This window comes from Chelonia mydas, chromosome 2 (genome assembly GCF_015237465.2).
Source record: "Chelonia mydas isolate rCheMyd1 chromosome 2, rCheMyd1.pri.v2, whole genome shotgun sequence".
Classification (NCBI taxonomy): Eukaryota; Metazoa; Chordata; order Testudines; family Cheloniidae; genus Chelonia; species Chelonia mydas.
Genome location: NC_057850.1, coordinates 150931540 through 150946463, shown reverse-complemented (window position 1 = coordinate 150946463; position 14924 = coordinate 150931540). Strand labels below are relative to the sequence as shown.

The 14924-nt window shown below is 43.7% G+C and overlaps 2 protein-coding genes across 7 annotated transcripts in view; one reads left to right on the top strand and one right to left on the bottom strand.

Annotated features, from left to right (window-relative positions):
- RECK (reversion inducing cysteine rich protein with kazal motifs) overlaps window positions 1–14924 on the top strand; it is a 143352-nt gene that overhangs the window by 126758 nt on the left and 1670 nt on the right. For 4 of the 5 annotated variants that reach the window (XM_037889848.2, XM_043540341.1, XM_037889850.2 and 1 more), the window contains one exon: window positions 6159–6314. In XM_037889848.2, the coding sequence (XP_037745776.1) occupies window positions 6159–6314 (156 nt within the window). Of the gene's footprint in view, window positions 1–3031; window positions 3233–5959; window positions 5964–6158; window positions 6315–14924 lie in introns of those variants that run through there. The other variant, XR_006288804.1, reaches the window with a different exon arrangement.
- Window positions 10506–14924, bottom strand: part of LOC119565343 (zona pellucida-binding protein 1) — a 49825-nt gene continuing 45406 nt past the window's right edge. For both annotated transcript variants that reach the window (XM_043540347.1, XM_043540348.1), the window contains one exon: window positions 10506–10788. In XM_043540347.1, the coding sequence (XP_043396282.1) occupies window positions 10764–10788 (25 nt within the window). In that variant the 3' untranslated portion in view covers window positions 10506–10763. The remainder of the gene's footprint in view (window positions 10789–14924) is intronic.

Here is a 14924-nt window from a genome sequence, read left to right as displayed (position 1 = left end):
GTCTGTATAAGGGATTCCGTGCCCTCTGCTGCCTTGGTTCTTTTCAACTGCTTGTGCCAAACAGAAATGAACTGTTTCAGTCTGTTGGATCTGGGTGTTTCTCTTATATTTAGTACCTTTAGATAGCTGTTGTGTAAGTTTTAGCATTGGTTGAGTTTAAGGTAGTTTGTAGTTATAGTTATTTTAGTTTACTTTTAGGGTTCAGTTACATGGAATGGCAGAACCAAAGAAGAAGTTAGATTTTAAGAGATGCACTTCATGCCCAGCTGTCGTTTAGATGCCTTAAGTGCCTCGGAGTGCCACTCCTCTTCTGGGTGTTCTATTTGTCAGACTTTCACAACCAGCGTGCATAAGGAGAGGCAGAACAGACTGCAGGTACCCTGCTTAAAGAAGCTGTTGCTGCTAAGCCATCAGGTTCCAGGAGATCATTGGATCTGAAGACTAAAAGGCCTTTTTTGGCTCCAGCTGCCTCATCTAGTAAGGCTAAAGTGACTAAAGAATCCTGCAGATCAGGGTTGTTGTTGGTTCTGGCTCCTGTTCCTGTTTTGCTGGATCCTCCTGTTAAAGTTCTTAGGGTGTCAAAGGCTCCATCTGTCCAGTTGGCAGCTAAGGAGCCTATGATCATGCATACTGTTCTGGCTGTGTTGATGCTGCAGAAAAAGGCGAGGGAGAAGACAGCCACTTTTAGCATTGCCAGATCCTATGAGTATGTACTGTCATACTCCCCCCACGGCAAATTCTCTGGCAGTTGTTGCAGCCAGTAATAGGTTCAGGTCTTGTCAAGCCCGTGCAACTCCTGCAGATAAAGATGGGGGAAAGGGTGATTCTTTCCTTCTTCTTCTTCTCTAGGAATTAGGGTGGCTAATTACCAGGCACGGATGGCCTATTAGCAATTCCATTTTGGGAGAAGATGGCTCTGTTTTCTACAAGAACTGTAAGATGATCAAAGCAGTTTGTCTAATATGGGTCAAAGATGTCAAATGTGGCAAAGCGTGTTCTCGGGCTTCTTTTGATATTTGACTCTTTGGCTGCACCTGAAACATCATCAAACTACATCTTCATCGCAGTCTCTACTTTAAAAGAAACTGTTCAGATCCAGAACTAAGTCAAAGCAATCTGCTACTTACTCTCCATCTTTGCATAATACATGGCCTCAGATTTGACATTAGGATCAAGACTTGGGGACCAGTTGGCAAGGATATGTCCCTTCCTTTGGAGATAGACTGGCCCATTTCATTGACAATTGGAGGCTTGTTACATCGGGCAAGAGAGTTCTAGAAATAATAGTTACCCCCTTTCCATTTCCTGTACCCTTCCCTTTTCATAGAACCTTCTCACAAGGTTATCCTATCAGAAGTTCAGAAATTTCTCCTAAAAGGTGCTGTGGAAGAGAAACCTGAATATCTGTGGGGTGGGGTCAGGGTTTTATTCAAGATACTTCCCGGTTCAGAAGAAAGATGGGGGGGTGGGTTCTGTCCAATTTTAGATTTAAAGAAATTGAATAGGTTCATCAAGAAATTTCAGTTTTGAATGCAAACTCTAGCCTCCATATTAGCCCTTGATTTCAGTTATGGATAAGTTCACAACTCTCGATACATATTTAAATATTTCTATCCAGCCAGCTCATCAGAAATACCTTTCTTTTGTGGTGGCACAAAGACCGTTCAAGTACAAGGTCCTGCCATTTGGCCTTTCTAATAATGCCAAGAGTCTTTACAAAAACACTGCTTTTCTATAGTAGGGGTGCACCTCAGAAAACAGGCTATCTTTGTTTACCCAGTTTTAGACAATTTGGCTGCTTAAAGTCTTCACGCAAAGATCTAGTTTACATTTACAATCTCTCTCCTTACGGATTTGGGACTGCTTCTGAATGTCAAAAAGTAAAATCTTTTCCTGACTCAAAGAATTCATTTAATAGGTTCTATATTGGACTCAGTAGCAGGAAGAGCTTTCCTCACAGAAAAAAGGGTTTCTGAAGAGAGAGCAATGCACTTTAGATATTTGACACTGTCAGCTCCAGAAACTGATTTTCTTTTTGGGTCTGATGGTTTTTATGCAGTGACTACTTACGTTATTCTATTTGCATGCCTCAGAATGAGGTCAGCGCAGCACTGTGTGGCTCAGGTTTACAAACTGAATCTGACAGTATTCAGATGTCAGTCACCACGCCTCAGGACAGTCTAAATTTGTTGATGTGGTAGATAGATAGTTAAAATGTTCTCAGAGGTGTTTCGTTCAAACCCCCTTTGCCATCTGTCACAATAACCTCCGACCCATCAGACAATGGATGGGGAGCTCAGCAGGGTTTGCTCACAGTTCAGGGCCACCAGGCATCTCAAGAAAAGAATTTGCATATAAATGTTTTCGAATTAAGAGCCATTCATGAGGCTGTCAGATATTTTCTTCCTCACATAAAGGGATAAGTTGTTCAGGTATCAACAGACAATACAACAATTATGTATTACTCCAACAAACAAAGAAGTGCCCATTCTTCCCTGGTGTGTGCTGAGGCAGTCAATCTATAGGACTGGTGCATTCTTCACAATATCTATTCAGGCATCTAACAGGGAAGAGCAGTATGTTGGCAGATTGGCTTATCAGAGACAGTCCTCATGTGCATGAGTGATCCCTGAAGTACCAAGTGGCACAAGAGATTTTCTCCAGCTGGGGCTGACCTGATGTAGACCTGACTGCAACCAGGTTAAACAAAAAGTATCATCTCTTCTGTTCAAGAGTGGGAAGGGACAGTTAGTCCATATTTGGATGCTTTCCTGTTGCATTAAGGAGAGGGCCTTCTGTATTCTTCCCTCCCTTTCCATTAATTTAGAAGGTGGTGAGGAACATATGTCAGGACAGGGGAAGGATAATACTGATTGCTTCATCTTGGCTGAGACAGCAGTGGCACGTAGACCTGCTTCAGCTGTTTGAGGACTCTGTAAGCGTCTTTCTTTGTCTTTACAGTAACTGGAGTTCTTTGAGATGTGTTGTCCAAATGTATTCCATGACCTGCCCTTCTTCCCCACTACAACAGTGTTGAAGAAAGGGTGGTGGGTGGCCTGCACCGCCCTTTATGCCCTCAGTACAGGAGCACAAGGACACTAAGTGAGGTGCATGCACAGGCTCAATAGACGGTGTAGCCAGAAGATTCTGGTCGCAAGCACATTGAGTACATGTGCCCCAAGAGCGAAATATATATGGGCACTACATCTTGAAGAACCACAGTTACTGGAAGGTTTCAGAGTAACAGCCGTGTTAGTCTGTATTCTCAAAAAGAAAAGGAGTACTTGTGGCACCTTAGAGACTAACCAATTTATTTGAGCATAAGCTTTCGTGAGCTACAGCTCACTTCATCGGATGCATACTGTGGAAACTGCAGAAGACATTATATACACAGAGACCATGAACAAGGTGGTAGAATCTCCTTCCTTAGAGGTTTTTAAGGTCAGGCTTGAAAAGCCCTGGCTGGGATGATTTAACTGGGAATTGGTCCTGATTCGAGCAGGGGGTTGGACTAGATGACCTTCTGGGGTCCCTTCCAACCCTGATATTCTATGATTCTATGATAATACCTCCTCCCATCCCGCTCTCCTGCTGGTAATAGCTTATCTAAAGTGATCACTCTCCTTAAAATGTGTACGATAATCAAGGTGGGCCATTTCCAGCACAAATCCAGGTTTTCTCACCCACCCTCCCCCACCCCCCCCACAAACTCACTCTCCTGCTGGTAATAGCCCATCCAAAGTGACCACTCTCCCTACAATGTGCATGATAATCAAGGTGGGCCATTTCCAGCACAAATCCAGGTTTTCTCACCCGCACACCCCCATACACACACAAACTCACTCTCCTGCTGGTAATAGCTCATCTAAACTGACCACTCTCCTTACAATGTGTATGATAATCAAGGTGGGCCATTTCCAGCATAAATCCAAGTTTAACCAGAATGTCTGGGGGGGGGGGGTAGGAAAAAACAAGGGGAAATAGGCTACCTTGCATAATGACTTAGCCACTCCCAGTCTCTATTTAAGCCTAAATTAATAGTATCCAATTTGCAAATGAATTCCAATTCAGCAGTTTCTCGCTGGAGTCTGGATTTGAAGTTTTTTTGTTGTAAGATAGCGACCTTCATGTCTCTAATTGCGTGACCAGAGAGATTGAAGTGTTCTCCGACTGGTTTATGAATGTTATAATTCTTGACATCTGATTTGTGTCCATTTATTCTTTTACGTAGAGACTGTCCAGTTTGACCAATGTACATGGCAGAGGGGCATTGCTGGCACATGATGGCATAGATCACATTGGTGGATGTGCAGGTGAACGAGCCTCTGATAGTGTGGCTGATGTTGTTAGGCCCTGTGATGGTGTCCCCTGAATAGATATGTGGGCACAGTTGGCAACAGGCTTTGTTGCAAGGATAGGTTCCTGGGTTAGTGGTTCTGTTGTGTGGTATGTGGTTGTTGGTGAGTATTTGCTTCAGGTTCGGGGGCTGTCTGTAGGCAAGGACTGGCCTGTCTCCCAAGATTTGTGAGAGTGTTGGGTCATCCTTCAGGATAGGTTGTAGATCCTTAATAATGCGTTGGAGGGGTTTTAGTTGGGGGCTGAAGGTGACGGCTAGTGGCGTTCTGTTATTTTCTTTGTTAGGCCTGTCCTGTAGTAGGTGACCTCTGGGAACTCTTCTGGCTCTATCAGTCTGTTTCTTCACTTCCGCAGGTGGGTACTGTAGTTGTAAGAATGCTTGATAGAGATCTTGTAGGTGTTTGTCTCTGTCTGAGGGGTTGGAGCAAATGCGGTTGTGTCGCAGAGCTTGGCTGTAGACGATGGATCGTGTGGTGTGGTCAGGGTGAAAGCTGGAGGCATGTAGGTAGGAATAGTGGTCAGTATGTTTCCGGTATAGGGTGGTGTTTATGTGACCTTCGCTTATTAGTACTGTAGTGTCCAGGAAGTGGATCTCTTGTGTGGACTGGACCAGGCTGAGGTTGATGGTGGGATGGAAATTGTTGAAATCATGGTGGAATTCCTCAAGGGCTTCTTTTCCATGGGTCTAGATGATGAAGATGTCATCAATATAGCGCAAATAGAGTAGGGGCGTTAGGGGACGAGAGCTGAGGAAGCGTTGTTCTAAATCAGCCATAAAAATGTTGGCATACTGTGGGGCCATGCGGGTACCCATAGCAGTGCCGCTGATCTGAAGGTATACATTGTCCCCAAATGTAAAATAGTTATGGGTAAGGACAAAGTCACAAAGTTCAGCCACCAGGTTAGCCGTGACATTATCGGGGATAGTGTTCTTGACGGCTTGTAGTCCATCTTTGTGTGGAATGTTTGTGTAGAGGGCTTCTACATCCATCGTGGCCAGGATGGTGTTATCAGGAAGATCACCGATGGATTGTAGTTTCCTCAGGAAGTCAGTGGTGTCTCGAAGGTAGCTGGGAGTGCTGGTAGCGTAGGGCCTGAGGAGGGAGTCTACATAGCCAGACAATCCTGCTGTCAGGGTGCCAATGCCTGAGATGATGGGGCGCCCAGGATTTCCAGGTTTATGGATCTTGGGTAGTAGATAGAATATCCCAGGTCGGGGTTCCAGGGGTGTGTCTGTGCGGATTTGATCTTGTGCTTTTTCAGGAAGCTTCTTGAGCAAATGCTGTAGTTGCTTTTGGTAACTCTCAGTGGGATCATAGGGTAATGGCTTGTAGAAAATGGTGTTGGAGAGCTGCCGAGCAGCCTCTTGTTCATATTCCGACCTATTCATGATGACAACAGCACCTCCTTTGTCAGCCTTTTTGATTATGACGTCAGAGTTGTTTCTGAGGCTGTGGATGGCATTGTGTTCTGCACGGCTGAGGTTATGGGTCATGGTCTCTGTGTATATAATGTCTTCTGCAGTTTCCACAGTATGCATCCGATGAAGTGAGCTGTAGCTCACAACAGCTTATGCTCAAATAAATTGGTTAGTTACTGGAAGATAAGTAAGTGTTCTCTTTCCCTTCACTTAAGGCTTAGTCGTTGCTTATATAGACTGGGTTTGATAATTTGGTTTAAAATGGAGTATGTTCAAAGAACTTTTTTAGTATGACCTAACCTTATTATTTACATCTCTGAAGAGGACAAATGTAATTTTATTTAATTTTGCATGCATAATAAACTACTCAATCTTTTTCCAGGTAACCAATAAAAAGCCAATAACTGTACTTGAAGTACTTCAAAAAATCCGTCTACATGTTTCAGTGCCACAGTGCGATGTGTTTGGATACTTAAGCATAGAATCTGAAATTGTGATTCTCATCATACCCGTTGATCAAAACCCCAAACCGTTGCAGGTAGAATTTATTATTTTTTTCTTTTGTCAATACGGTTCCATTTTATTTCAGTACAGGTTGTCATATGTACAATCTGTGCTATGTACCATTTATTTTTACTTTCAACTTACACTTGAAAAGCTACAATGAAAGGTGGCAAGAATAAAATGGAATTGAGTTTCATTGTTTTGTACTGGATGATGACTGTTTTGAGACTTCTCTGGTGATTTGTGCTTAAGAGTTTCTATTATAAGGATAAAGTGGATGTGTTTAACAGTTACTGTTTTTGTAAGAGGTTTTGAATGAAGAAGAGGTTGTGGGTATAGCTGTGAAAATAACTAGTATTTCAGTTTGGTGCTGAATCAAAAATAAAGTTTAGTTTCAGGTCAAGCAAAATGTTTCATTTAGTTTTTGAGCTTTTCTTTTCTTTTAATAAAATTGAGGCAACATTTTAAAGACAAAGTCATTTTGAATTAAAAAATCAAATTGTTTCATTTTGACTGTTGGAACTTTTTTTCTTTTATGGCTGAAACAATTTGGCAAATTTGACATGAATTCATGCAGTGTTTTGGTCAACCCAAGTGTGAATTTTTCAGGAAAAAAAGTTTGAAAAACTTCACCCAGCTCTAGTTATGGATGCTAGTGGAGTATGTTGGATCACACAGCAGACTACAGCAAATGGAAGCGAAAATACTACAAACTTTACACTGCTCCATTTTGCTGGAGTTTGTGGTATTTTATCATTTTTAAAAAGGCTATAAAATAATATAAAATTCAATACTTTAGCTTTCTGTGAATTATATCTCATAGCAGATAGATCAATTGAGTAAAATACAAAAGAGTTTTCATTTATAATTTCACAAAGAAAAAATATGATTAGAAGAGTGACTGTCATACATTTTAATAAATGTGCTTTGGAGTATAAGGTTTTAGTATCGAGCCCTTGGTCTGTTACTTAAAAAATGCATCTGGGTGTGTATGAATGGGTTATACCGTTGTCTGTCTTGATGCTAAATACAGATATGGATTAGGCTGCCACCCATCTCTATGGGGTGGGTCCTCAGCTGCTGGAAATTGTCATAGCTCCACTGACTTCAGTGGAACCATACCAGCTAAATATCTGCTCCTATATTTCTGAGACCATCACAGTTTTGATAGGGTGATCCTCTTACAAAACTACCTATCAGTGTGCTACAACGTCCCCAAATACTTTTCAGAATATGTTAAAGGACATCAAGTCACAGTGTGCTGCCCCAGCATAACAACGGTGTGACAGACCTAGTTTGCACTAGCAAAGACATACACACACACGCACACAGCTGGCAACCCTAGAACTCTGGGTGGATTAATAAACCCACACAAAAGCCATTGTATTATTTTGCTTGGAGCAACTCAGAACTACAATAAAAACAAGCTTCAAATATGTATTGCATTTCTTTTTCCTGGAACTCTTGCTTCCTTCTGACATTCTGTTGGTTAGGTTTTTGCAAGTCCAAAAAACCACTATCCTTTTGTTAAGCATCTTTCCCTGCCCTGTTGACAGCACATTTTTATAATGAAGTTCCCTCAGGGTTTAGGATTCACGCTGACCGATTGATGCTCTTAACTTGTGCATTAACTTGCAGTATTTTAAAATGAAGGTTAATCTTTAAAATAAAAAAGAGGGGAGTGGGTAAGAAGCAGCAGACTGGAATCCACATTTTCTGCTCTTTCTACAACACAAATATTATTCAGGCAATTTCATTTCCTCAAATTGTTTGGTTTAGTAAAGTCTGCCTCCAATTTCCTTTTTATTTTCCCAAGCTCATATTGTGTATTCAGTTTTGCTTCCTGTATGGGCCAGAGTTAAGTCTGTTCTAAGTGGACAGAATTTGATCAGTTGCATTGAAGTTACACCAATTTACACTGTAACTGAAGTTGGCTTTACGTCAAAGCCATGTTGTCTAGCCTCATCTATCAAGATACCTATAGTTGCTAGCGTTCTGTTGAATTTATCTACTTTTACTGACCATGGAGTGTTTTTTACATTGAATAGTTCATGCTGCAGCTAAATTTCCATTACAAATCCAATTTCTTCTTCGAGGAGTGTCCCTGTGGTGCTCCACTTTAGGTGTTCTTGCGCCCCTGTGCTTGTAATAGGGGAGTTGTGGTAGCAGTGCATGGTTGGGTTGCACGTGCACGGTTCCCATCTCGTGCCGCTTCGGGTGGTTATCTAGCGCCGTGGGGCAAACCCCCCTCAGTTCCTTCTCTACCACCTTTCACTTGAATCAGCGCACTTAGCAGCATCTCTATGCTTACTTTTATTAGAATAGGGTTTTTTCCCACAATTTAGACTTGGTTCTTGTTGGATTATAGCTAACTTTCCTTCCCGGTTTAATTTTTTTTCTTCCTTAAAAAAAAAAAATCTCTCAGACTAGAAAATTAAGTTTCTGTTGTTAGCCATTAGTAGGTTAGAATAGAGTAATTAGTTTTCCCCTGGGGGGAGGGTGACACGTTTTCTGAGGGACATGCCCAGTTGCCCAGGTTTTAAATGCTGCCTCATCTGCAGACTTTGTCCCGGTGTCAGACGGGCACTCGCAGTGTGTTCGCTGCCTCGGCGAGACACACATCCCTCAAAAGTGCTTGCATTGTCACAATCTAAAAGCCCAAACCAGGAAGGCAAGAGACTTGCAATTCAAATTCCTCATGGTAGAGAAGTCTCTCTGGCCAGCATTTGAGCCCGAATCACAGACCCCCGCTGAACAGAGGTCCCCGACTGCTGACAGAGGCTCTTCCTTATCGGCTCACACGAAAGACCACTCTGCCAAGAAGCTGGCCAAAAACTGGGCTCCAACTTCTGCGGCTCGGAAATCTGCCAAGAAATGGTGTTCCCGAAACCGGCACACTCCATTGGTACTCTCCACTGCCAAAGTAGTGGGACCCTCCGGTACCATGGGTACCATAAGAGCAAAAGAACCTAAGCAGGCTAGCTCAGATGAGGGCAGCAAAGGGAAAATGAAACCCCCTGCCTCGGCACCATCAGAGCTGACGAAACATTTGGCACTGAGCAGCTCGGCACCACTGCAGACCTCATGGCGCCATCTGCTGCTGGCATAACACACTCAGTGTGTGCACCAACACCCACAACTGCATCAAAGTAATCTGTATTGAGCGCTCCATCTTAAACGGTACCAATGTTACTGGCACCGCAGCAAATCCTGTGCTAGAACGACCTAATTGGTCACCTCGATGTCGGAATCTCCTATTCTCGGTACCGATGTCATCAGTCTCACCGCTCCATTTAGATCTGCTTCTCCATTATCAAGTGATGAGGGGGATGAGGATGAAGGAGAAATATGCTCCTTTCACCATTCCTCTCCCATCTGTGTACCTACTAGATCAGATCCACCACAGAACAGGGGCTATTATACTGGGTCCAAAGATCAAAAGTGGTATGGACATCCATGGGATGCCACCAATGCTTTTTCATCCTCAGTGGCCTTATTGGATCCCATGGGCAGCATACCCCCCACAACACCACAAACCTTCCAGCCCACTCAGGGTGAGCGCATGTCATTCACCCTCACTTTCAGTACCAGCGACCCTCTGAGCCCCCAGAAGATGTGGCCGAGGAGGAGGAGGAGATTTTGGACCACGAGGTGACACCAGCAGCCAATTTTTCATCATCTTCCCCTGATGACACCATCATGCCCCCACCTCCCTACATGGGGGATGACCTGAAACAATTTCAGGACCTTTTTAAGAGAATGGCAGGCTCATTGGATATATCACTGGAAGAAGTCTAGGAATAACAACATAAACTATTAGATATCCTACAGACTTCAACCTCTTCCAGAATCACTCTACCAATGAATGATGCAATTATGGAACCCGCAAAATCGATTTGGCAGACCCCAACAACAATCCCATCTACATGCAAGAGGTCTGACAACAAATATTATGTGCTAATGAAGGAAACGGAGTTCCTCTTCTCACACCCCACACCAAAGTCTTTGGTGGTGGATGCAGTAAATGAAGTGGGCAGAGAATAACACCCTCAAAAACACACCGTATGACAGAGATTGGAAGAGACAAGATTTCTTTGATTGTAAGACCTACTCCTTGGCAACGTTACACCTCAGGATTGCCAATTACAAGGCATTACTTGCCAAATATGACCACTCAAACTACTCAAAATTGTCAGAATTTATTGAATTCATTCCAGAAGAGAAAAGAGAACAGTGCAGGACCATAATCTCTGAAGGACATCTTCTCGCCAGAACAGCATTGCAGGCTGCATTGCACTCTGCAGACATCACAGTGTAGTCTGTAGCCACAGCAATAGTGATGAGGTGAGCATCTTGCTTGCATATCCCTGTGTTCCCCAGAGAGGTGCAATCATTGGTCAAGGATCTCCCGTTCAAAGGTCCTAAATTGTTTGCAGCCAAAGCAGATGAATCTCTCCACACACTTAAAGACTCAAGGGTGATGTTAAAGTCCCTGGGCATCTACACACCTAAGAACAAGAAAAAGGAGGGCAAGTATTATGCCTCACAAAGATTCCGGTCTACACCTTACGCGCAATCACACAGACAATATGTGTAACAAGGGCAGAAACAGAGATCCAGGAGGAGACGACAGCCTCCACCTCAGCCTTCTATGTCTCAACCACTGCCATCAAGACAGCAATGTTGAGACTTTGGTCAACGGTCCAAGACCCCCACAACTTCAAGTGCTGGAAACACGTGTCATCTCCCAGCCATTCGGAGATTCTCACCCCTTTTATCTAATATGGCAGATCATCACATCCAGCAGATGCTTATTAGATATAATCAAGTCTGGGTATTCCATCCCATTTATCTCCATCCCCTGTACCGACCTTCCCTCCCCATTCCTCTTCAGGGACCCCTCTCATGAAGATCTACTGCGACAGGAGGTAATCCACCTCATACACCTAGGTGCAGTAGAAATGGTACCAACAAAACACAGAGGGAAGGGTTTCTATTCACATTATTTCCTCACCCAGAAAAAAACTGGAGGGTGGAGACCCATTCTCAATTTACGTAGACTCAACAAATTCGTGAAGACCCAATGCTGCAGGGTGGTCACGTTGGCAACCATAAATCCAGCACTAGAAAGGAGGGCCTGATTCTTGGCTCTCGACTTCCAGGACGCACACTTTCATTTAACAATACATCCATCACATCAGAGGCTCTACAGATTTGCTACAGGAGCAGATCACTTTCACTACAAAGTTCTGCCTTTCGGCCTATCCACTGCCCCACGAGTATTCTCCAAGATTCTTGCAGTGGTCGCAGCTTACCTCCGCAGACAGGGAATTATGATATTCCCATAATTAGATGACTGCTTACTGAAAGCATCAACGTGATAAGGAGCGCTAGAAGCAAGGTAGCTCTCTTCACACGCCTAGGCCTACAAATGCACAAAAATCAACACTAACTTTAATGCAAAAACTAGAATTCATCAGAGCCTACCTCAATTCTCCAGAGGCTATGACTTCTCTACCACGACAGCAGTTAATTACTCTAACCAGTCTAATCTCCCCAATGCTAAACAGCCCTCAGATAATGGCCAGGGCTTGCCTACAACTGCTGGGCCACCTGGCTGCAACGACATTTATCATCAAACATGTGAGATTACACATGCAGTGTCTGCAAGCCTGGCTCCAGACAACCTACACTCCATTCAAGCACAACATGAACAAACACCTCACAATACCGAACAAAGTAAAAGACTCGCTACAAAGGTGAATATGACCAGACAGTGTTTGGGCCAGGGTCTCCTTTGTCCTGAACCCTCCAACAGTGATGATCATGACGGACACCTCACTACTAGGTTGGGGAGCACATCTGAACACTCATACTATCCTGGGCCATTGGTCCCCATCAGAATCCCTCCTACGTATAAAGCTACTGGAACCACGAGCCATTCATAACGTGTGCTCCCATTTCCTGCCCACGATCAAGAACAAGACCATAAAAATCCTCACAGACAGTGTTGCATGCATGTTCTATATAAACCAGTAAGGGGGGAATGCTCACACTCCCTGTGCACGGAAGCCATGCTACTCTGGAACTGGTGTATCAGTCACAACACCAACATCTCAGCCTTCTACCTACCAGGATGCCAAAACACCGCTGCAGATGCACTGAGCAGGAACTTTTCTCAGGACCACGAGTGGGAATTAGACATATGGGTGCTACACAACATATACCAAGACTGGGGGTTCCCAACTATAGACCTCTTTGCAATGGCACACAATGCCAAATGCTCTCAGTTTTGCTCTAGAGCAGGTTTGGGCCCTCGCTCCATGGGCTACACCTTTCTTATCAAATGGGATGCTCCTCTCCTATATGCCTTCCCTCCCATCCCTCTCTTATGACGGGTAATACACAAGATCACATTGGACAAGTCCAAAGTCATTGTGATAGCCCCCAGCTAGCCCTTGACAAATGTGGTTCCCTTACATTCTCAAAATGGCAGCATGCATATCACACACCCTTCCTCTTGTGCCCTGTCTCCTCTCGCAAGATGCAGGCCAAGTCCTTCATCTGAATCTAGAAAGACTCCACCTCAAAATGTGGCTACTCTACTTCCTCTGAGCAGGTCCTTTCAGGTCCTTGGAGTGATAAAGGACATTCTACTAAATAGTCGCAGACCAACTACCCATCATACATATTTACACAAGTGGATATGATTCTCTACATGGTGCCAAAATAAAAAAATCACAGAGGTCTCCTCCCCGCTACCTTTAATTCTAGACTACATACTAGAACTTAAGAAATCGGCCCTCTCCATGAGCTCAATCAGGTTACACCTCTCAGCCATCACAGCGTTCCACCAGAACACGCAACATTTATCAATTTTTCACTCACCCAGTCACCAAGCGCTTTCTAAAAGGACTCAACAGCATTTACCCTGAAATATGAACCTTATTTCCACCATGGGATCTTAACCTAGTGCGGTGGGGCCTCACCAGAACCCCATTTGAACTGCTAATGATATGGTCACTTCTTCACCTCTCAGTGAAGGTACCCTTCCTCATCACCATTATGTCCACCTGATAGATGGGAGAGCTACGGGCCCTCATGGCACATCCATCATACATGATATTCTTAAAAAGTAAGGTTATCCTATGACCTCATCCCAAGTTCTTACCTAAGATTGCCTCCTCTTTCCATCTCAACCAACCCATTCACCTCCCATTCTTCTATCCAACCTCCCATGGGAATAGACAAGAGTCCTCACTTCACATCCTAGATGTCCAAAGGGTGCTAGCCTTTTATATAGACAGAACAGAGACTTTTTGAAAGTCTCCAGAATTATTCATCTCCATCCCAAAATGATCAAAAGGAGACACTGTATCTAAACAGAGACTGTCCAAACAGATTTCCATGTGCATCAACTTGTGCTATCATCAACAGTATCTTCAACCCCCAATGGGCACCCACACACATTCCACCAAAGCTTTATTGGCTTCAATAGCATTTCTTAACAGTGTCCCCATTATGGACATCTATAAAGTGGCAACTTGGGCCTCAGCCCATACATTTACACAACACTATGCATTAGAACAATATTCAGCATGTGATGCGCTATTTGGACTTACCATGTCTTCAACTCCGAAGCCCCTTCCTTCCACTGAAGAGCACTGTTTTGAAGTCCCCTAAAGTGGAGCACCCAAAGGGACACTCCTCGAAGAAGAAGAGGAGAAGATTATTCACCTTGTGCAGTAACTGAAGTTCTTCAAGATGGTTGTCCCTGTGGGTGCTCCACAACCCTCTCACCTCCCCTCTACTTTGAAGTTTCACAGTACATAATCTGCAATAGAGAAGGAACGGGGGTGGGGTTGGTCACACGGCCTGAAGCAGCGCGAGACTGGGACTATCCATGTCTGACCCAACCAGGCACTGCTACCACAAATCTCCAATTACAAGTGCAAGGGTGCAAGAACATCTAAAGTGGAGCACCCACCGGGACAACCATCTCAAAGAACTTCAGTTACTGCACAGGGTGAGTAACCACCTCTTCCATCCTCCACCTTTAAAATCTCAAAAAATAAACAAATTGGCTGTAAAAGTGGCAGGCTGAGGACTAGGACTGAAACTACACTATTTCAAATTTTTCTATAAAATTTGAATTGAATCAGACAATTGGTTTCTAAGTTAACGCCTTTTAAATCAAAAATCTATCTTTTTTGCTATTTTGTAGAAAATAAAAGTTAGTTTGCCCTGTAGATATCCCCTTTCCAAAACCCCAAAATAACTTTTGAAAATAGACTATTAACTTCTGAACTTGGAACGCTGTGAAGCATCATCTGTGGTGAGTTCAGGAAAAGGATTTCTGAAAAATGAAGGTTGATTTGTTCGGTTTTTTTTATTAGGAAAAGTAAGTCTCTCGTCCATGTCCTTGTGCAAAGGGCTTCAGAATGTAACCTGAACATTTATAAAGACTTGTCAGGAGAAAAAGGAAAATTTCCTTGAGAGGGTTACTGAGTCTCCTAAGGTTCACAGGCCTGGGGACACCAACCCTCCTAAGGTTCTCTGGGGGTTCTCTACTCGCATAGACCTCAGTGCAGTACATTGTGAACCAGGAGAGAAATCTCATGATTTCCAGTGGTGTGAGGCCCTT